At 35.9% G+C, this 22,254-nt stretch overlaps 1 protein-coding gene across 6 annotated transcripts in view; it reads left to right on the forward strand.

Annotated features, from left to right (window-relative positions):
- Positions 1-22,254, forward strand: part of LOC137252647 (SEC14 domain and spectrin repeat-containing protein 1-B) — a 92,370-nt gene that overhangs the window by 65,931 nt on the left and 4,185 nt on the right. For 5 of the 6 annotated variants that reach the window (XM_067788674.1, XM_067788677.1, XM_067788678.1 and 2 more), the window contains one exon: positions 15,184-15,502. In XM_067788674.1, coding sequence (XP_067644775.1) covers positions 15,184-15,502 — 319 coding nt within the window. Of the gene's footprint in view, positions 1-14,367; positions 15,503-22,254 lie in introns of all 6 variants that reach the window. The other variant, XM_067788680.1, reaches the window with a different exon arrangement.

Here is a 22,254-nt window from a genome sequence, read left to right on the forward strand (position 1 = left end):
ATCTTTTGGAATGGTGTGCAGGCATACTACCACCCTAACACGGCGTTCGCCTTCTATACATGTATTTTGGACGTACTATTCTATAAATAAATAAAAATACATGGCGCGATAACCTCCGAAGTGATTTTAGGCCCAGCGTCTGCAAGGCAGATGTGTTTACATTGAGAAGTTTTTCGTGGCAGAAATTCACTTGGATTGTTTGCCAAATCACTGCGAGGAACGAACTGGCTGAGAAAGACTTTTTTCTAGTTGAAAAAACTTGTTTAAAAGTGTTTGATGTTGCTTTGTCCGGGACGTGAACCCAGGATCTTCGGTGTGCTAGGCGGAGCACGTTACCACCAAACCACGTATTATTCTATACTGCTGATATAAATATGTATCTGTCAGCACATTCGAATATTATGCGCAATTGAGCCAATAAATCAATCAAGTGAAAAAATTCAAATGTCAGCCTTTACCCTTTTATTTACTCTTTAAGATACCATCGCAATCAATCAATTCATAAATAAATGAAAATCTGTATTTTATATGCATGTTTAATTATTATTTGTTTAATGAAGGCCAAATAGAGCTCAGAGTGAGTGCTAATATTTTTTATGAGTATGTAAATGTGTGGGTAATTCTAGGCATTTGGAGAAAGTCGAACAATTTAACATCGCACTTTTGATTTGATTCAAACTCGCACAGAACAGAATTTGATCAGTCCAAGTTTGGAGTTTTTCAAATCCACTGTGTAGTAGGTGCGAAAACCAGGTGCAAGCTTACTATGGAAAAATATAAGTATAGTTTTATGAGAGTTGGTTATGGTTTTTCGATCACGAATTTCTAGTATCAAATAAATAAATTTATGGCATTAAAAGTATTTTGGAATGAGAACAAAAAAATGGCGGGTCACGCCCATTTTTAAATTTGTTTAAGTTTTGTTCTTAGCTTAACCACTACTGAGGCAGAATATCAGTCAAATGTGGTTAAATACCATAGAGTTATTGCACACTTTGTTAAGGTAAGATCTTTAGGAAATGTGGGCGGTGTCCTTAAGCGGTTGTGATTATCTTCACTCAGTCTTTATAATTCGGCAAGGATAGTGTCTCTGTCGAATTTCAATGTAATATTTTTAACGGCTTTTGATTTACGTCTTGTTAAACTTCAAAATTACCTTATCCTAAATGTGGGTGGTGCCACGCCCAATTTCCAATTTTTTTTGGAATTTATTTATTTTTTTTTTATTTTACCTACCATATTTTATTAGCTTAGTGATATTCGTTTTTGAATTATCTCATTTTGGACCCAAAATAGATTGTTATTGAAAATGAATGAAATCGGACGATAACCACGCCCGTTCAAGAACGAATCTAATAAATTTTGGTAGATGAATTGGTTTTATGACGCAAAACATAAATTCCAAAAATACGTTTAATGCCAAAAGTTGAACAAAAATCTTCTTTTCGAAATGGTACCATCGCAATATGCCAGTAAATGTTTCTTTCTTTATTTTCAGTTTCTCTTAGAAAAACATAATAATTGAATATTCAATTATTATAAGCCGGTGTTAAGCTAATGAATTCTTTATAATAAGTATAAATTGAACACACCATTAAAAACAAACAAAAATCTCTCAATACGAACGAAATTTGGCATACAATTTTTTTCCATAGCTAAATCGCCTGAAAGCCACTCCTACTTTTATACTCCGCGTGCTTTACACACAGAGTATATTAACTTTGGTAACATAACGGTTAATCGTAACGGTAGAAACGAATCGATATAAATATAAACTTCCATATACCAAAATTATCAGGATGAAAAAAAGGAATTTATTTAGCCTTGTCCGTATATGGCTCCTATCGCTATTTAAAATGAGCGAAATCGGATGATAACCAGGCCCACTTTTTCGATATATAACATTTTGGAAAACACAAAAGAACTGATTATTAAGTAAATAATACACCTAGAGTGTTGAAATTTGATGGATGGACTGATATTTAGAATTGATAAAAATCTGATAAATTTAAAAAAAGGGGCGTGGCATCGCTCTTTTTGATAAAATCAATTTTGCAAATATTATTAATCATAAATCAAAAACCGTTAAACCTATCATAACGACATTCGACAGAGGCCGGTTTTATTATAAAGAAAGCTTCGAAGAAAAATTTACGAAATCGGTTAAGGACGACGCCCACTTTTATATCAAAGATTTTTAAAATGGTCGCGGATGATTACAATAAGCTATGTCTTTACGAAAAAAGACCTTTATATCAATTGTATTTCTTTTCCCAAATGGAATTATAACAAGAAAAAGCAAAAAATTAAAATTTTTGAAAATGGGCGTGGCACCGCCCCTTCTTTGACCAAGCAATTTTCAATGTTTTGGGAGTCATAACTCGAAGAAAATGAACGGATCGTAATAAGATTGGGTACAAATATTTTCCTTATAACAGAAAATATTTCTAGTAAAAATTGACGGGATCGGCTAAAGACCACACCTACTTTTATATATAAAGGACGTTTAACAGGGTCGTAGACAAGCTACATACATATTAGCGGAAAATTGTTTTGTTTCAATGATATTTCACTTACCAAGTTTTATTGTAGGAGGAAATTGAAAGACTTTTGTTTTTTAATGGGCGGTGCCACGCCCCTATTCCGATCAAGCATTACACAACATTTCTAGAGCCTCAAAAAATAAAGACCTTGTAACGAAATTCGAAAAAGTAATTTATCTTAACTGAATCGTACAATTTGAAACTCACGGCTACACCCGAACTTAGACATCCTTACTTGTTTGTTTACATTTCAACATGGCTGCTTTCTTTGTTACCTCATTCATCTGGCGGAAAGTGTTTTAATGCCAAATCTTAAGCTCTTTGATTCATGGTTAAATACGTTTATGAATGTTACTTACAGTGTACGGCTTAGACCCACACAAATAACCACTGGTACACTGAAAGAAAAAGACTACTAAAATCAACCGAAATTTCTGTCAATTTTTATCCATCGCAACAAGATGTTTAATCAACTGCGCACAAATCGTTGATTCGTAATTGACCGTTTTAGTAGTCAAATGAACAAAAAAAGTTGTTGCGACAAAAAAAGAAAAAGAAAATGTAATGTTCGATAACCTCCGAAGAAATCTAAGGCCGAGCTTCTCTTCCAATTTGCGTCGTGCCCTTTTTAATTTTTCCTACAAACTGGCGAGACGGGACCTACTTGTTTTATGCCGACTCCGAACGGCATCTGCGAGGCAGATGAGTTTTCACTGAGGGCTTTTCATGGCAGACGCTCGGAGTGCTTGCCAAACACTGCCGATGGGCGACTCCGCTTAGAAAAATTGTCTTCTAATTGAAAAACCTTATTTCTAAAATTTTGATGTTGCTTTGCCCGGGGTGTGAACCCAGGGCATTCGGTGTGGTAGGCGGAACACGCTACCATCACACCACGGTGGCACTTACTAACCGAACGTCAATTAGGCGCACATCAAATATGCTGGCACACATTAAACATTATACACTTTATTACCTCGTTTTATTCAACACACTTTCACCTAATTTTATATTTTATAATTTATTTAATTTGTAGCTTTGAAATTCGCATGCCCAAATAGAAAAGAAAATATAAGTGACAAAATTGTTTCTTAATTCTTTCAGTTGCAGCTCAGCTCATTCTCAATTCCTTCTCTCGCATGTAGTTGCCACACTTGATTGTTTTGAACAAAACTTTTAGTATAAATGTTTGACATAACATTTTAAATAGAGAACTTGTAAGTTATAGAAAAGTAAAGAATCATATCGCAGGAAGGTAATTCACCACTGGAGTAACTTTACATGTAATTCGGAATGTTTAATTTTCGTAACACTTTAATTTGAAACGATTCCAAAACAACTCAAACTATTATGTTGTCGGAAACATCAACATTAAAAAATAATGTTTTTTATTATCTTATTAGATACGTTCGCGTGAGTGAAAATTCGTAAAAACTTGAAAAAAAAAAAATGTTACTAACTTTGGAAAAATCCTGTTCGTTCAAACAAAACTTTTGCAACAAGAGGGCGCAATTATGCATTTCGCTTGGAGGAGAAGTTGCAAAATTGTACCCGATAAATAGGTGTCCCGGTATTTCATAATTTTTTTGCACAGTAAATTCAAAAATGGGCTTTTCTTTTTGTATTGATAACTGAAAAACTAGTTCTTTGTTGTTTTCCCATTTTCTGTGTTTTTTCGATTTGGTAGTTTTCTTATTTTGGTTTTTTTTTTTAACAAGTGGTACCATCGCAATAAGTACAAAGTAGAGAGCGCAGGGATCGTAAAATTCTCTTTGAAATTTGCAAATGTATTGACTGTTGATCGCTGTTGAAATGACCAGTGAAATCAGTTGTGTTAACAAAAAAATCTGTTAGATTGATTAGGAATCTGTCAATTTTACAGAATTTTGTTAACTTAAGGGCGACAATTTCTGTTCTGTTGAAATAACTAAACTAATTTGTTCGCTTGACAAAGAACTTGGTCGAATTAATCGTAATTCGATCAATTTCACCGAATCTCCATTAAGTCAAGAACAACAGAACAGATGTGTTGATTTACTAGTACTATTTCTTTCAGTGTAGCAAATCAGATAAGGTTCTTAAACCATATTAAATTGGCAGCAAAAATCAATCAAATGTTTTATGTTAGCTCTAAAGAAAATACAGGAAATGCTTTTTCGGAGAAAGTAAAATGTGTATTTATGTTGTTTTTTTATAATAATAATGAATACATATGCGCATATATACATGTGTATGTTTATACGGTCATATTCTAAATGTGTACAAATTAATGATCAGCAATAAGAGAGCAATCTGCAATTACAGGGTGCCAACTTATGCAAATTCCACAATTCTGTATTCCCTCTAATATTTCACTAATTCAAGGCTTTGATTTACATATTTATATATTCTCTTTCGTGAAATGCACAGTTTGAACTCCTTTATTTTGGCCTGATTTTCAGTACTTTGTTCTGAGCAATATAAGGTATTTAACCCTTCAAACATCTGTAATTAAAATTGTGTTTCTTAGCGATGCAAATAATGCACGGTGATCTTAGTTTCTTAAATGCCAAAAATGCAAAATCATATATTCTGTTATTTTTTAGTCTAAAGTAAACTTTTAAATGGACACCTTGTATATTCCATTTGCATATTTGTATGTATGTATGTGAGTCGTGAACAGACATATAATAAGTACGTCAGTCCTTTTATTTTCGCTAATCTTTACTTCATTGCAGCTGTTGAGGCATGGGCGGATCCAGAAAATGTTTTTGAGGGGTTACATGTTTTTTCCAACTATTGTTTCTAATTCCATAATGTGTTTCTACCGTAATTCTGAATAAACTGCATAGCGAAAACTGCCCTTCATTCTAAAGTATTACATAAACGCTGTGCTCGATAAAGCGAAAAAACTTTGCTGTGTTCAGCCTTGATCTAGGAGTGAGATCATATTTACTAAAACGAATAAATAAAAGAAATATACATTTTTATACTCAGCATGCTTTGCACACAGAGTATATTAACTGTGATTGGATAACGGTTGGTTGTACAGGTATAAAGGAATCGAGATAGATATACAGCCCAATTCTAAACGAAAATTCCGTGCGAGTTTTCTCCCTTCTCCCATTCCTCGTATTCTAAATAAAAATTCCTTGTGAGTTTTTTCACTTCTCCCTTTCCTCCTATTCTGAACAATGTTCGAAAAAGCGGAAACCGGTTATGGGAGAAAAGTAGGTATTATGAATGTGAGGGAGAGGGAGATTTCTCTGCCATTTCATAGGAGTTTTTTCACTTGTTAAATTAAAGGGAATGCATCAAAATAGTTAAAGGAAATTGGTCATTTTAAGAAAGAACACTTATTTGTACAAATTTGTGCTAAAAGATGTATTTATATTCTACCACAATATTCTCACTGTTAATACAACAACAACTACAACCACAATATTCTTTATTTTAAGTTGAAAAGTATATCATAAGCAACGGTAGAGCTCTTGGTATACAAATTTGATGCAGCCATCCAGAAATTGCGCAAGGATTTTTTAAGAAGGCTTAAATAGATTTTGGCATATGATGAAGGACGAATTCAACTCAACTTGGCCGCCAGAAAATTGCTTTGCTGAATGAAAGCAGGCAACTCCGGCAGATTTGTGTTATGCGGCCGTCTTCTTCTTATGTTCCGCTGTTGATGTTGCTGTGGCACCAATTCATTACTCATTTCAGTGAATACCACATGAAATGCAATAAATACTGTGCAATGTTTATATTTTATTTCTTAATTTTCAACAAATTTGCAACAATAATTAAACTTTTCAATTTTTTAAACAAAATAAGAAATGTGCAACGAAATTTCAATTGACAAAACAGCTGACTTCGAAAATTCGAAATTCCTATTCCCCAATTATTGTTCTCCCTAGGAGAACAGAATTGGAGGAATTTTTCCGCGGGAATAAAAAAATCCGCAAGAACAAAATTCCGCGAGAATATTTAGAATTGGTCTGATAGACTTCCATATATCAAAATCATCAGGATCGAAAAAAAATTTGATTGAGCCATGTCCGTCCGTCTGTCCGTTAACACGATAACTTGAGTAAATTTTGAGGTATCTTGATGAAATTTGGTAAGTAGGTTCCTGGGCACTCATCACAGATCGCTATTTAAAATGAACGAGATCGGACTAAAACCACGCCCACTTTTTCGATATCGAAAATTTCGAAAAATCGAAAAAGTGCGATAATTCATTGCCAAAGGCGGATAAAGCGATGAAACTTGGTAGGTGGGTTTAAATTCTGACGCAGAATAGAAAACTAGTGAAATTTTGGATAATGGGCGTGGTACCGCCCATTTTAAAAAGAAGGTAATTTAAAAGTTTTGCAAGTTTTTATTTGGCAGTCGTTGAAGATATCATGATAAAATTTGGCTGGAACGTTACTCCTATTACTATATGTGTGCTAAATAAAAATTAACAAATTCGTTTGACGAACACACCCACTTTTTAAAAAAAATTTTTTTAAAAAAAATTTTAACAAAAATTTTATATCTTTACAGTATATAAGTAAATTATCTCAACATTCAACTCTAGTAATGATATGGTGCAACAAAATACAAAAATAAAAGAAAATTTCAAAATGGGCGTGGCTCCGCCCTTTTTCATTTAATTTGTCTAGAATACTTTTAATGCCATAAGTCGAACAAAAATTTACCAATCCTTGTGAAATTGGTAGAGGCATAGATTCTATGACGATAACTGTTTTCTGTGAAAATGGGCGAAATCGGTTGAAGCCACGCCCAGTTTTTATACACAGTCGTCCGTCTATCCTTCCACTCGGCCGTTAACACGATAACTTGAGCAAAAATCGATATATCTTTACTAAACTCAGTTCACGTACTTATCTGAACTCACTTTGTATTGGTATGAAAAATGGCCGAAATCCGACCATGGCCACTTTTTCGATATCGAAAATTACGAAAAATTAAAAAAATGCCATAATTCTATACCAAATATGAAAAAGGGATGAAACATGGTAAATGGATTGGTTTATTGACGCAAAATATAACTTTAGAAAAAACTTTGTAAAATGGGTGTGACACCTACCATATTAAGTAGAAGAAAATGCAAAAGTTTTTCAGGGCGAGATCAAAAGCCCTTGGAATCTTGGCAAGAATACTGTTCGTGACATTACATATATAAATAAATTAACGGTACTCGACAGATGATGTTCTGGGTCACCCTGGTCCACATTTTGGTCGATATCTCGAAAACGCCTTCACATATACAACTACAACACTCCCTTTTAAAACCCACATTAATACCTTTAATTTGATACCCATATCGTACAAACACATTCTAGAGTCACCCCTGGTCCACCTTTATGGCAATATCCCGAAACGGCGTCCACCTATAGAATTATAGCCCACTCCCTTTTAAAATACTCTTGAATACCTTCCATTTAATACCCATGTCATACAAACACATTCCAGGGTTACCCTAGGTTCATTTTCCTAAATTGTGATTTTCCCTTATTTTATCTCCAAGGATCTCTGCTGAGTATGTAATGTTCGGTTAAACCCGAACTTAGCCTTCCTTACTTGTTAGAACTAATTTCAAGTGAATATTATAACCAGCTAAGAAAAAGACATACTAAAAGAAAATTATCAAAGCTGAGTAACAAAGTAGAAGGATTTTTCCAATCTAACGAATCTAGCTAATTTCGCTTATATTAATGAACCCGAAGCAGTTCCGAAACGATCCCAAACATAATCTTGAACTGTGTCTGAAAGAGTTACGAATTTATTTCTGAAGCAACCCCATAAGGACCCGAAAAAAGCAGCAAATTATCCCAAAATTAATGTTGTATCATTCTGAATGCAGTCGAAAGAAGAAATGAGTCAGAAATATTTCAGAAATTATACGGAATCAATATAGAAATGATCCCAAGCGATCCCCAATAGTCTTAAAGTAATCCTGACATAATCCCAAAACGATATAAAAATGAGTCCGAAACAGTTGCAAATTCATTCTGAAAAAAGAACGTCATGATGAAACAACGCACAGTGATCCCGGAACTCCAGTAAAGATGTCTGAATTAGTCTGATATAATTTGAATTGATACCGACACCAATGATTCCAAAAAATTTCCTAAAACTTTCAATAAAATTTTCCAATAACATTATCCCCCGATATGATCCCGAAGGAAGTCCTGAAATTATATCGAAGCTATCTTGAAATTATCTCAAAAATATACCGCACTTGCCACGAAAAGTTCCGAAATTATCCGGGAACAGTCCGGCAATGATGCCGAAAACAATCCCGAAACTTCCTCGAAAGATCCTGAAGTAATAACATTAAATAAATTTATGCTTGATTTAAGTATATGAAATTAAATATGTTTTTATTTTAGTAAATATGTTTTTATTTAGTTTTTATCTTAGTAAGTTCATTTCAGGCAAAACCTTTTTTCCAAATTTTCGAAGTTCTGATATAATATTTTTAAATGGGCGTGTTCGCCAACCAATTTTGTTTATTTTCACAAGGTATGTGAGATCGGCTTTTGATTTACGACTTTAAGAAGTTCTAAATTGTCTTTTTCTAAATTTAGGCGGTGACACGCCTGTTTTCTGAAATTTTACAAAATTGTAGTTCCTTGTCATAAAATCATGCCACCTCTTACGTTTCATCACTCTATTTCAAATTTCTTCTCCTAAATGTGGGTGGTGTCACACTCATTTTCCAAAATTTTTATTTTGCTTTATAAAGTTAATCCACTCGTCAAGTTTAATCTATTTATTGATCTTTGGTAATGAATATTGACATTTTTTAATTTTTCGAAGTTTTCGATATCGTAATAGTTCAGTATAGATTTTTACTGCTCATTTTAGTTTAAGCGACCTAAATATAAGCTTCAAGGCGAATTCAGCACCAGGTGTTAATATCCGTGTGGTGATTGAAACCACGTTTTAAACTTTATCCTATATTTTATTAATACGTCTAAATGTATGCGTCTATTTTTATTTTTTATTTTTCACAACAGCGAATATTTTTGAAAATTAAAAATCAATATTGAAACTTAAAATATTGGTAATACATTTAAAAATTAAAAAGTTCAAAGTAACTAAAATACAAAGTTAAATAAAGATAATAAGAACCCTACAATCCCAACAGCTGATTGTTTCTTTTTGATAATTTTCCATACAACGCCGTGTACTACAATATGTCAGTTTATCGAAATCAACGAACATTTTCTTTTGACTTGACACTCTTCTATACGGCGAATGGTTGAATTCGCTTTGCCACCATCTGGTATGGATGCGCCTTGATCAGCTACAAACTCTGGTGAAATTTAACTTTATTTCAAACTTGCACTGGAAACTGTTGTGGTAAAATCCCGAGCCTTCCGTAGCCGCCCCTGTGTTCGAAAAGAAAGGAAAGAAAAGGCAGCTAAACGAAAAAGCAAACGTAAATATATTTGTAGATACTTGGTTGGGTTTATGTGCTTTTAAGTAAATTACTTGTACAAAATATTTAAGAATAACACTATGCGACAAAAAAAATCTCCAAAAATAAAATAGGCCTTTCCTAAAGTAAAATTTTCTCCTGATTCCGAAATGACTTCCATTTTCATGTGGCAGATATAGTTTCCGTGATATCGCCGAAAATATGGTAATTCCCATTTTTGCAGAACACTACTTCATATAGGTAGGGAAAAAATTTGTAGTTTTCATTTTTTCGTTTTAAACTGTTGAATTATATATTATACTAATTCTCGTAAACATTTATTGCCTTCACCTCCTTTCAGTGTCTTCAGTAGTTTGGCCACTATGCCAAAAAACGTTGAAAAAGTTTTGAGAAAAAAAAGAAATTTTTTACAAAATTTCAGATTTAACCACTTTAAAATCGAAAAAATTCTTTGGACGAAAAAAAGTAAACCCTCCTATGTTGTAGGTAATTTAACTACGAAAATTTTAAGCATACCAGTATAACAATCAGACTTGGCGTTGAGACTATAGCCCCGTTAACTTGCAAGCGTCTATCCTAAAGTTTTAGTATTACTTTGTTAAAATTGGCGAGACATTTCTTTTGGTCACTCTACCTTAGGGTCTAATAAATTTAAAAAGACATCAAGTATTTAAATGTCACTACTGTTTGTAGTAAATTTTGTTTTGCAAATTGTAGTGCAAATTTATACATACTATATCGGTAGATGTGTTTACGAAATGGCTTGTTGCAAAAGCGAGTTTAAATGTAAAAATAATCCGGATGATTTTTGCTTTATTTGAGGACATTATATTTTCGGAAACTCAGCTCGGAAAATAACTAATTCTGTCAAAGATGGATGCTTTCATTATTTCGGTTTCCGTGTAAAAAATCTCGGTAAATCTTTCACACCTCATTTTATTTGCGCCTCCTGTAGATTAACTTTAATGAGATGGGTATCGGGTAAAGGTCATAACATGAAGTTTGGTGTTCAAATGATGTGGACTGAACCCTTTAACTACGACCAGTGTTCTTTTTGCGTGATAAACCTTAAAGGTAAAACGAGAAAAAAGAGGAAATTAATAAGTTATCCAAATGTGGCATCAGCTAAAAACAAAACTACATGACGCCTATAAGTTTTGAAGCCTCAAGCGAAAGTGACTCCGAAGCAAATAATTCAGACAGTGAACAAGAAGGAGAGGTCCCACATCGAGTCTCACAAGCCGAACTTAATGACTTGGCCAGAGATTTGAAATTATCGAAATTTGATAGCGAGGTTCTAGGATCTCGTTTGCAGCAATGGGGCAGCCTGGGCCCTTCGACAAGTAGAAAGTCGAAATAGACACAATACTTTCTCTTCTTTTTTTACTAAAAGTGAAAAAAGTGAAAATATTTGCTACTGCAATGATGTTCAAGGTTTATTTATTTGTAGCACTAAAATTAGAAAATAAAGTGGATGATTGGCGCTTGTTTATAGAGAGTTCATTTATCATCAGTAGAAGCAACGGCTTGGGACAGCTTTAAGCAAGCCGTTAGTGGATTTCTTGGCAACAACAAAGATCCCAACTATAGAGAGATGGTCAAAGCCCTGTTGAAAAACTACAGTGCTATGAAATGCAAAATGTCCCTCAAAATGCATTTTTTGCATTCACATTTGGATAATTTTCCCGCAAACCTAGGTGTTGAAAGTGATGAACAGGGTGAAAGGTTTCACCAAGACTTCATGATTTTTGAAAAGCGTTACCAAGGTTTTTGGAATGAAGAAATGATGAGAGATTATTGCTGGACAATAATACGGGAGACAAATCCAGAAAATTATAAACGGGTAGTTAAAAGTAGGTACCCACGTCCCTCACTATTGACGGTAAAATGGCCCAATTTGACTTTTTTTAGATGTAGATATGTATGTATTTAATGTTGTTGTCGTTGTTGTTTTTTTACTGAATTTCTGATTTATACTCATATTACTCAATTGAATACAGTTTAACGTGCAAACATATGGCTATAATAAAACGTTATAAAAAATAAAAACGTAGTTTGAATAAAAATTGTCTCTATAAAAAATTGTAGTTAACGAGGCTATAGTCTCAACGGCACGTCTGATTGTTGTACTGGTATGCTTAAAATTTTCGTAATTAAATTACCTACTACATAGGGGGGCTAGCTTTTTTTCGTCAATAGAATTTTTCCGATTTTGAAGTGGTTAAATCTGAAATTTTGTAAAAAATTTCGTTTTTTTCAACATTTTTTGAACGTTTTTTGGCATAGTGGCCAAACTACTGAAGATACTTCAGGGAGGTGGAGGCAAGGCATTTTTATGGGAATTAGTTTAATGCATAATTTAACAGTTTAAAACGAAAAAATGAAAAATACAAATTTTTGCCGTACTTATATGAAGAGTGTTCTGCAAAAGTGGGAATTTTCATATTTTCGCCGATATCTCGGAAACTACATCTAGAAAATAAATGTAAGGCGCGATAACCTCCGAAGAGATCTAAGGCCGAGCTTCTCTTCCAATTTACGTCGTGCTCCTGTTGATTTTCCCTACAAATTGGCCGGACGGGACCTACATGTTTTATGCCGACTCCGAATGGCATCTGCAAGGCAGATGAGTTTTCACTGAGAGCTTTTCATGGCAGAAATACACCCGGAGCGCTTGCCAAACACTGCCGAGGGGCGACCCCGCTTAGGAAATTTTTCTTTTAATTTAAAAACCTTATTTCTAAAATTTTGATGTTGCTTTGTCCGGGGTGCGAACCCAGGGCATACGGTGTGGTAGGCGGAGCGCACTACCATCACCCCACGGTGGCCGCCGAAACTCCATCTTCCACTGGAAAATGGAAGTCATATTCGGAATCAGGAGAAAATTTCACTTTAGGAAAGGCGTATTTTATTCTTGGAGACTAAAGTTGATCAAAATTTGTTGAGTAGTGTAATCAGTGAAAATGCCAGCAGTCAGCGGAAAGCGCAAAAGAAATATTTGTTTTTACCAAACAATTTTAATTTACTAAAAAAAAAAAAACAAGTAGGAACGGGATTGCTTTTGGCTGTGCCGAAGACTTCATACCTTTCATGAATGGATCTTATCTCATTCGTAATTGGCTATGACCACGATTAACTTATTCAACAATATATGACGTATACGTAAGCATTTGGTTAAATTTGAATCTTCAATCTGATAAATTGAGAAAGATATGACAAAAATGCTCTTTTCTGGAAAATCAGTTTTATGGGGGATATATGCTATAGTGGTCCGATCCGGCCGGTTCTGACAAATGTCTTATCGGACACCCAACTATACCCGCTCATCAAATTTCAGCAAGATATTTCAAAAATTGAGGTACTAGTTTGCGTTGAAACAGACAGACGGACAGACAGACTAACGGACATGGCTAAATCATTTCAGATCGTCATTCTGATCAATTGGGTATACTCCTTTAAGGACTTAAAATTTTGAGGTTCTTGATAAACTAAATATACCATTTAATTTTCATGAAAGGTATAAAAATGGGGGAAAAAATAAAAGTAAAATGAAGCAATAAAAATAAAAGTAACGATGAAAATGCAAAGCGCTAAAACAAAAATTTTAAAAATAATCAAAAAGAAATTAAAAATAAACATATGCAATAAAAACACACGAAAATAAAACGTCACAAAATTTTAGCCAACCACGCGTCACTCTCACGTAGAAGCGGAAAAAAAATGTTTAAAGCATTCACTGGCAGACAGCAGTACACGTTTAATAATATATGTATATGTATATATATATATTTTTTTTTTTCAAAAATTTTGAGCTCACTGAGGAGGAGCAATCACAGCCGACAGACACAATAGGCTAAGTTAGTATATTTCAGAACGCGATCCAGCGTGGTGGGTTCTTTAACTAATAAATAAAATATCGAAAGCTCGAGATTATCTTTTACTTAAAAATTATTCTACAGAAGTAATTTTTCGTACGGCGTTAAGGAGTTGCTTATTTGAAATATAAGCGCGCGTTCAGGACGAATAAAAACAACGGCAAAACGGAACGTAGAGACATGAATACAAAAATTTAATAAAAATAGTACATTTACTAAAAACTAAACAAGTAGAAAAATCAAAACGAAAGTGGCGGTAAAAGAGGATTTTAAAATACATATCTCTAAACTATTAGTTAAAAAATAGAAAAATTTGTTTGCTCTTAATTACTACTGTCAGTCAATGGCAGCTCGTTTAGTACGAGTAACGAATTTTTTGAATATTTGTTTGAGAAACCCCGGTGCGGTACTGGGGCGCACTTACGAACCAAATTAAACGGATCTAGCGACTACTAAACGTAAAAATATTGGAAATATATTAAAAAGTTGACAAAACTCAAAACTCCCCATAAAAAATGTTTGCGCGTTTTCGTAACTTCTTTTCAAAATCGAAGCCGGAAAAGTCACCGGATCGGGAAAGAACACATGAAACGGAAGTAGTTTCGGAACCGGAAAACTCGAGGCAACGCGAAAATGCGACAATTGAGAATGTGAACGCGAATGTATCAGCTGATCGTGAATTCGTTTACCTAAAAAATTCAGAGCCCTTAAGTTTATCAAAAGAAGTTGAGACCCCTAGCCGTGAAAAGCGTAATGAGTTGGAAGCAAAAGTAGAGCACTCTCTCAATACACCCAAACCAAATGAGTTCCAAACTAATTGGAATACAAAGCACGAATTTGCTAGCATTACCAATGCAAGTGTGTCCAGCGAGGCAGCATCCAAAAGTACCTTAGAAGCAAGTCAAAATAAAAATAAAATAGAAGAATCTATAAATATGTTAAAAAATGTGGAGACAGAAGAAGAAGATAGTGCGACAACGAGTGTAAAAATAGGCGAAGCAAAGTGCGAAGCACACATTGCTGCAGATAACGGGAATGGGGTGCAAGAGCTTCTGGTTACAGTTGACAAGGCACTAATTGAGGTCAGCACTCAATTGAATGAAGTTAGTGTTGAAGAAAATGAAAAAGTAAGCGAGGGAGTAACAGTAGCAAACGAAATAAATAAGCGCGCTGAAAAACTTGAAGTTAGCAGTTTATTTGAAAATTTAAATTTACTTCTTGCTGAAGTTGGCAGTAAAATTAATGCAACACCAACACCAAACGCCACAACTAGCAAAACTTCACCAGAACCTACAATTGCTGCTAATGTTGATAAAATATTTGAAATTTCTTCCAGCATTACAGTTGATGAATTAACAACGGATGTTTCTAGTGCTGCTGATGGTGGTAGCAACACTATGCAATCGTCGAGTTCCGTTGGCACAACCACCAGTGATGCCAGCACCACAGATTCTGGTACTATTGTTATACAACCAACGGGTAATAATGCAATCGCTTGCATGGCGATTTCAAATAAGCTCCAGGATATAGCCGAGGTTGCGGAGTCCTTGGATGCTGCTATACGTGATGTGCAACAGGATACAGAGGCATTGGCGGCGAATTCAGCTGGTAGTGCAGATAAGAAGCGTGAAGCTGTGCGTAGTAATAGTGGTGAGGTGAGTAAAATATTTCAGCCCTAAACATTTGTGGTATGTACTAACTAAACCTTATTTATAAGGTTATCTTGTGATGTTGTTAAGTTTTTTACGCAGCTATAAACAAAAAAATTATGTATTTATGCATTTGATTTTTCAACTTCAATCAGCTTTGCGGGTAAATTTGAAAGCAACTACACTGATCGGGTTTTTTTCGGTTCAATGTTTATAAGACTTCAGGCAGCTTAATAATTATTTTATACTCAAGTAAACTGGTTAAACAGATGGCGATATTAACTTTCCTATGATTTGGGCTATGTTTGTCTTTGCTAGCCTTCCGGTAACAAGATATTGGGACTTTTCTAAATTACAGCTAAGGGGATTTTCGAAATTCTTGTTCAACGTTCAAGCATTCATTATTATCTCAATTGAGAAAAAAAAACAAAAAACTGACTTCCCTCAATTTCCGAAAGGGGCTGCTATCGGCCGTTTCATACCAATCGCCACTATAAATAAATGATAGTTTAAAAAAACTAAAAAAACACGCTTTTATAGCAAACCGAACTAAAAAATAGAAAATAATTTTCAATTAAAAAGAGTTTATATAACAGTAGTAGAAGGTCAAACAATCGTTTATAGTTAATCACCTCAAAATAAAATTATAATAAAATTTAAGTTATTAACAGAATAATTTAATTCAGAGTAAAAGGCGTGGGGTGCATTTGACTACATTTCATATCTTTCTTCTCAGATAGTTGCCAATAGAATGATTGTAACATTCAATATCAAGCACTCTACGCTTTTTACTGTGAATTAAATTATTCTGTTAATAACTTTAATTTTATTTGGCATTATAGACGAGAGCAGCGAAGATGGCTGGATCCCGAAACAACAGTGGAAGTGGATCGAGGCTGCGCTCGCTACGGTGGCCGTTAAGGTTAAAAAGATAACCCTGGTCCACCGCCATCTTACACCGATGCAGGGTGGTTCCAGGGCAATGTCAAGCTAATTGCCTGTGACGACGCCAGGTTGGTCAACCTCTATAGGGCCGCCGTCACGCTGATAGGGGTGGTATATCCGGGCGCGCGCCTCAAGGTAGTGGAGGCGCGTGATATCCCATCACGACCAAGGGCTAGAGCCTGGGTTCCATTGACGCCAACGGACCCAGCTGACATCCTGGAGCTGCTCCAGGAGTACAACCCGCCACAGGTTTGGATAAAACCGAGCTTGTTCTCTTCACGAGGAGGTACAAAGTACCAAATCTTACATCGCCAAGAATTGGGGGAACGTTCTTAGCGTTTAGCGATCAAGTCAAGTATTTGGGAGTCATACTGGATAGGAAGCTATTATGGAGTGACCATATAGTGGAGCAATCCAAGAAGGCAGCAGCAGAGATGTTCCCCTGCAAGAGGGCAATTGGCACCTCCTGGGGATTCTCCCCTAAGGTGACCTACTGTATTTAAACAGCAATTGTGCGCCCGATTCTTCTTTATGGTGCCTTGGTCTGGTGGCCTGCACTAGCTAAAAGTACCTATCTTAAAATGCTTCAAAAGGTGCAACGGAGTTCGGAGCTCTGCACTACCGGGGCTCTCGGCTCCACTCCAGATTCCGTTACATACATACATGGATACATAGATAGATAGAGGCCAAGCTAATAAAAGCGTGTTAAAAAGGGCTCCAGTATGCTCTTTCGTTGATGTGCCATGCATCCACTTCTATCATTAATAAATGAATGCGTTTTTCGCATTATGTGCAAGGTTTCAAATCTATGGCCATTTGTGGTGGTCATAAGTTCAATTAACTTATGGCCGTTGACCTTATGTCACCACACCATCACCTTAATGCATTGTCATCGAGTCTTGATATGAGTGCAAAGTTTCAATCAAACGTATGGTCATTCAAAGTGGTAATAAGGCCAATCGACCTTATGGCCGTTGACCTTATGTCACCACACCATCACATTAATGCATTGTCATGATATGTGTGCAAAGTTTCAATCAAACTTATGGCCATTCAAAGTGGTAATTAAGCCAATTGACCTTATGGCCGTTGACCTTATGTCAACACACCATCATATTAATGCATTGTTATCGAGCCTTGATACGTATGCAAAGTTTCAAATTAATCAGACTTCTAGAAACCGGTGAAAATTAAGCTCAAAGATTCCGTTACATACAGGCCAAGCTAATAAAAGCGTGTTAAAAAAATGCGGCAAGTACACTAAGCAGCTGAAGGCACATTAAAACTTTCAATTAAAACTCACTTTCCACTATAGTCCAGTCTGTCAACATTTTTATCTAATGGTAAGCCATTCAATAGTGTCTTTCTTTATCTAGGTTGGGTTAGGTTGAAGTGGCCGTTCCTTGAGGGCCTCACATAGACTGAATGAGTCCGTAGTGCTACCGGAAGTTTGTTTAACGGCCAAACTGAAAAAACCTTATCAAAAACCAGGACACATATATAGAATGAAAAAAAACATAGTCCCCTTGGCAAATACTAGAAGCTTTATAGAACCTATGGCAATGCTTCTAGAGCTAACAGCTGTATCACTCCTTTCAGCTGGAGTCTTAGCCTGGCAAGCGCAGGGCACGAGCATACACGTGATCCCACGCCTAATTCAAAGGCATGTGATGCCAGAAGGCAGTGTCCATTCAGAATACGCGTCACGAGTCTACAGTCCTCTATTTTTAATTATTGAATTAAGTTTCTTAGTCTAAGGTTGTAAGACCTACACATGGTCTTCGACACCTTACAACTTCGCGCTTGAGTTCACGCCTTTCTTTTTCTACTTTCAGAGTCCTTTCTAGTATCGATTAGACCTATTCTGGTAAATTGCAGCAGGGAATAAACCATATAGTCTTAGTTTTATGCAACCTCAAAAGTGACGATGCTGCGAGGCTACGTTCTAAACAGGTGTACTTAGCCTAAGGTCTTATTCATACAAAATCGGAGAAGCCTGAAAAAATACCCTCATCGTATAGAGCAATAAACCGCAGCTTCTTTCTTCTATTCTGTATGAGGACATACTTAAAGATATTTAATCTCTTTAGGAATCAATTTTCTAATTTGTCAGGAAAATCCGCGTACACTGCTAATCGTAGTCTACGTGACAAATTTAATAGGTTCTGTAGTCTAAGAAAACAACCCTACCGGCTTTAATTGACATCTAGGTACGCGACTCACCCATCTATGAAACTTGCTACTTCAGAGAAGGGGTCACTCAGTTGGACATTATTATGGTCTATTAGGATATGCGTAGCAAACAGCTACGTCCGCTGGGACTCCCATAGCACAGATATGGTCTATTAGGATATCTATAGCAAAAGGCTACGTCCGCTGGGACTGTCATAGCACTGATCGTTGTTCGAAGACACTGACATAAAAGGAACACTTACGCTAAAACAAGTTTTCCACTATCATAAACACATTACACATTGTTTTCCCCCACTATAGCAGGCATCTTATCGGTAGTGTAAGGGTATAACCAAACTAAAAATCGCAAGACTACGTAGCTGAGTGGGCTAGGGATCTGAATCTACGCCGTTACGTTTTATAGGACGTCGGCAGAAGTTAGTTATAATGGTTATTTTTAAAATTCTTAGATACAATATTAGATTGCCGAGACCGTCTTGTCGGTGGTTGTCGTATGACCAAAATGATTAACTTGAGAGAGAGATGAGATGAGATAGGTGAGAGAGAGAGATTGACATCACTAGCCGAGGAAAAGGAAAGCGCTTGAAGCGAGAATACCTAAATCGTAAGCCAAACGAAACACAGTTAAGGAAACTACAAGCCTGTCAAGACACCGCACTAAGAACAGCCACAGGATGTCTTTTTATGTCTCCAGAACATCATCTACACAGTCTGGTAAGAATACTTCTCACAAAGGAGAGAAATTAAATGCTGAACAAATAGTTTGCACTGCATACCCAGAAACCTGGGCATCCCAACAGGCATCTGATGTAGAAGCCCCGGCCAGCCAAAAACTTAAGAACTCAAACGTATGAAGGAAAAGAGCATGAAAATACCCTAAGAGACATCTACAACGACAAGCCTGGGTGTGGCCCCAGTGGGACCGCCGTTAGGCATAACGTCACGGGGGGAAAGGCGATTTAGTCGCCTTTACTTCATATGCGCATTTCTCTGCTCTCCCTTTCAGCATGCATCAATTTCGTCATAACTATAAAGGCCATCTTGCTCACAGCAGTCCAAAAATCTATTTGTCCGCACTTTCGGGGAAGTAAATTCCTAATGGAAGCTCCTCTCCAAAAACTCTGTATACAGAGAATATACAGAGAGTCTTTCGCTCCCTATTCGGGGGGATAGTGTGGACACAAAGGATCCTCTTATATCCCACGCTTATGTAGATATTCCTTGAAGCCGCCATGCCTGCTCAGTATCTGTTTGAGGTAGAATTTAATTCGCCGTGTTTTCGCTCGTACTATTCCGCTATATTCCGAACTAGCATGAAGGTCCAATGCCTTTTTCTCGATTCTTCCTACCTTTCTTGCCACCTAACTATTGTTCATGGCCCTGCGCTTTCCTTAGCATCTTCAGATGGTCGGCTGATTCCAATGCCATACAGATAGGCCATTTCTCCTGAGAGTAGATCTACTGGGATTTTCACATGGTTCCATGCTTGACGTTGAAACGTGATCTGGTAGCCACAATAAAGGCGGAGGGTTGTCGCAAAAGTGCGGGAATATCAGAACACACGATACACGTTTATAATAATGTCTACAAATAACTGAAAGGTGTCGATCTGTCGATCTGTAGTCTCATTCAGGTGGATGGACTGGCAGTGGCGAAGGCAACAGGATTACTAGATTTGGGAGTGCAAACAAAAGAGAATTCGTCTGGCTGATCGTTCACCTATAGTGAATTCCCAGTCAGAAAGAGATGGATCGGAATGAAAATGCGATAGACATCTAAATCCCGCCGAGTGAGTCAAAAATTGGGACAAGAGTTGAATATAATTAAGCATGAAAAAATTGGGTTCACGAACGGGCCTATTAAATCATGTATATTCATATTTTGACTTCACTGAGGACAATGCTTCGGCTACTAGTGGTAAATTTATCAGATTTTGAAGCATCAATTAAGATGGATGCTAGAAAATTTCTAGTATTTCGAGGACGAACTTATTTGGTCTTGATACTTAATTCAGTTCTGCTGTTTGATCGTCAAACATATTATGGTCACACTATCGGCCTATGTGAGGCCTTTATTGAGAGGCCAATTTAACGTAACACTTCTTGTTTTTATACGCAGTTGAACAGAGCTCACAGAGAATATTAACTTTGATTGGATAACGGTTGGTTGTACAGGTATAAAGGAATCGAGATAGATATACACTTCCATATATCAAAATCATCAGGATCGAAAAAAAACTTGATTGAGCCATGTCCGTCCGTCCGTCCGTCTGTCTGTCCGTTAACACGATAACTTGAGTAAATTTTGAGGTATCTTGATCAAATTTGGTATGTAGGTTCCTGAGCACTCATCTCAGATCGCTATTTAAAATAAACGATATCGGCTATAACCACGCCCACTTTTTCGATATCGAAAATTTCGAAAAACCGAAAAAGTGCGATAATTCATTACCAAAGACGGATAAAGCGATGAAACTCGGTAGATGAGTTGAACTTATGACGCAGAATAAAAGAACTAGTAAAATTTTGAACAATGGGCGTGGCACCGCCCACTTTTAAAAGAAGGTAATTTAGAAGTTTTGCAAGCTGTAATTTGGCAGTCGTTGAAGATATCATGATAAAATTAGGCAGGAACGTTACTCCTGTTACTATATTTATGCATAATAAAAATTAGCAAAACGGGGAACGACCCCGCCCATTTAAAAAAAATTTTTTTTTAAAGTCAAATTAAAAAAAAAAAGGTAATATCTTTACAGTATATAAGTAAATTATGTCAACATTCAACTCCAGTAATGATATGGTGCAACAAAATACAAAAATAAAAGAAATTTTCAAAATGGGCGTGGCTCCCCCCTTTTTCATTTAATTTGTCTAGGAAACTTTTAATGCCATAAGTCGAACAAAAATTTACCAATCCTTGTGAAATTTGGTAGGGGCTTAGATTCTAGGACGATAACTTATTTCTGTGAAAAAGGGCGAAATCGGTTGAAGCCACGCCCTGTTTTTATACGCAGTCGGCCGTCTGTCCTTCCGCTCAGCCGTTAACTCGATAAATTGAGCAAAAATTGATATATCTTTACTAAACTCAGTTCACGTACTTATCTGAACTCACTTTGTATTGGTATAAAAAATGGCCGAAATGGGACTATGACCACGCCCACTTTTTGGATATCGAAAATTACGTAAATTACGAAAAAAGAAAAAAATGCCATAATTCTATACCAACTACGAAAAAAGGATGAAGCATGGTAATTGGATTGGTTTATTGACGCAAAATATAACTTTAGAAAAAAACTTTGTAAAATGGGTGTGACACCTACCATATTAAGTAGAAGAAAATGAAAAAGTTCTGCAGGGCGAAATAAAAAACCCTTGAAATATTGACAGGAATACTGTTCGTGGTGTTACATATATAAATAAATTAGCGGTATCTAACAGATGATGTTCTGGATCACCCTGGTCCACATTTTGGTTGATATCTGGAAAACGCCTTCACATATACAACTACCACCACTCCCTTTTAAAACCCTCATTAATACATTTAATTTGATACCCATATTGTACAAACACATTCTTTATGGCGATATCTCGAAAAGGTGTCCACCTATAGAACTAAGGTCC

Source organism: Eurosta solidaginis, chromosome 5 (assembly GCF_040869045.1).
Source record: "Eurosta solidaginis isolate ZX-2024a chromosome 5, ASM4086904v1, whole genome shotgun sequence".
Classification (NCBI taxonomy): domain Eukaryota; kingdom Metazoa; phylum Arthropoda; class Insecta; order Diptera; family Tephritidae; genus Eurosta; species Eurosta solidaginis.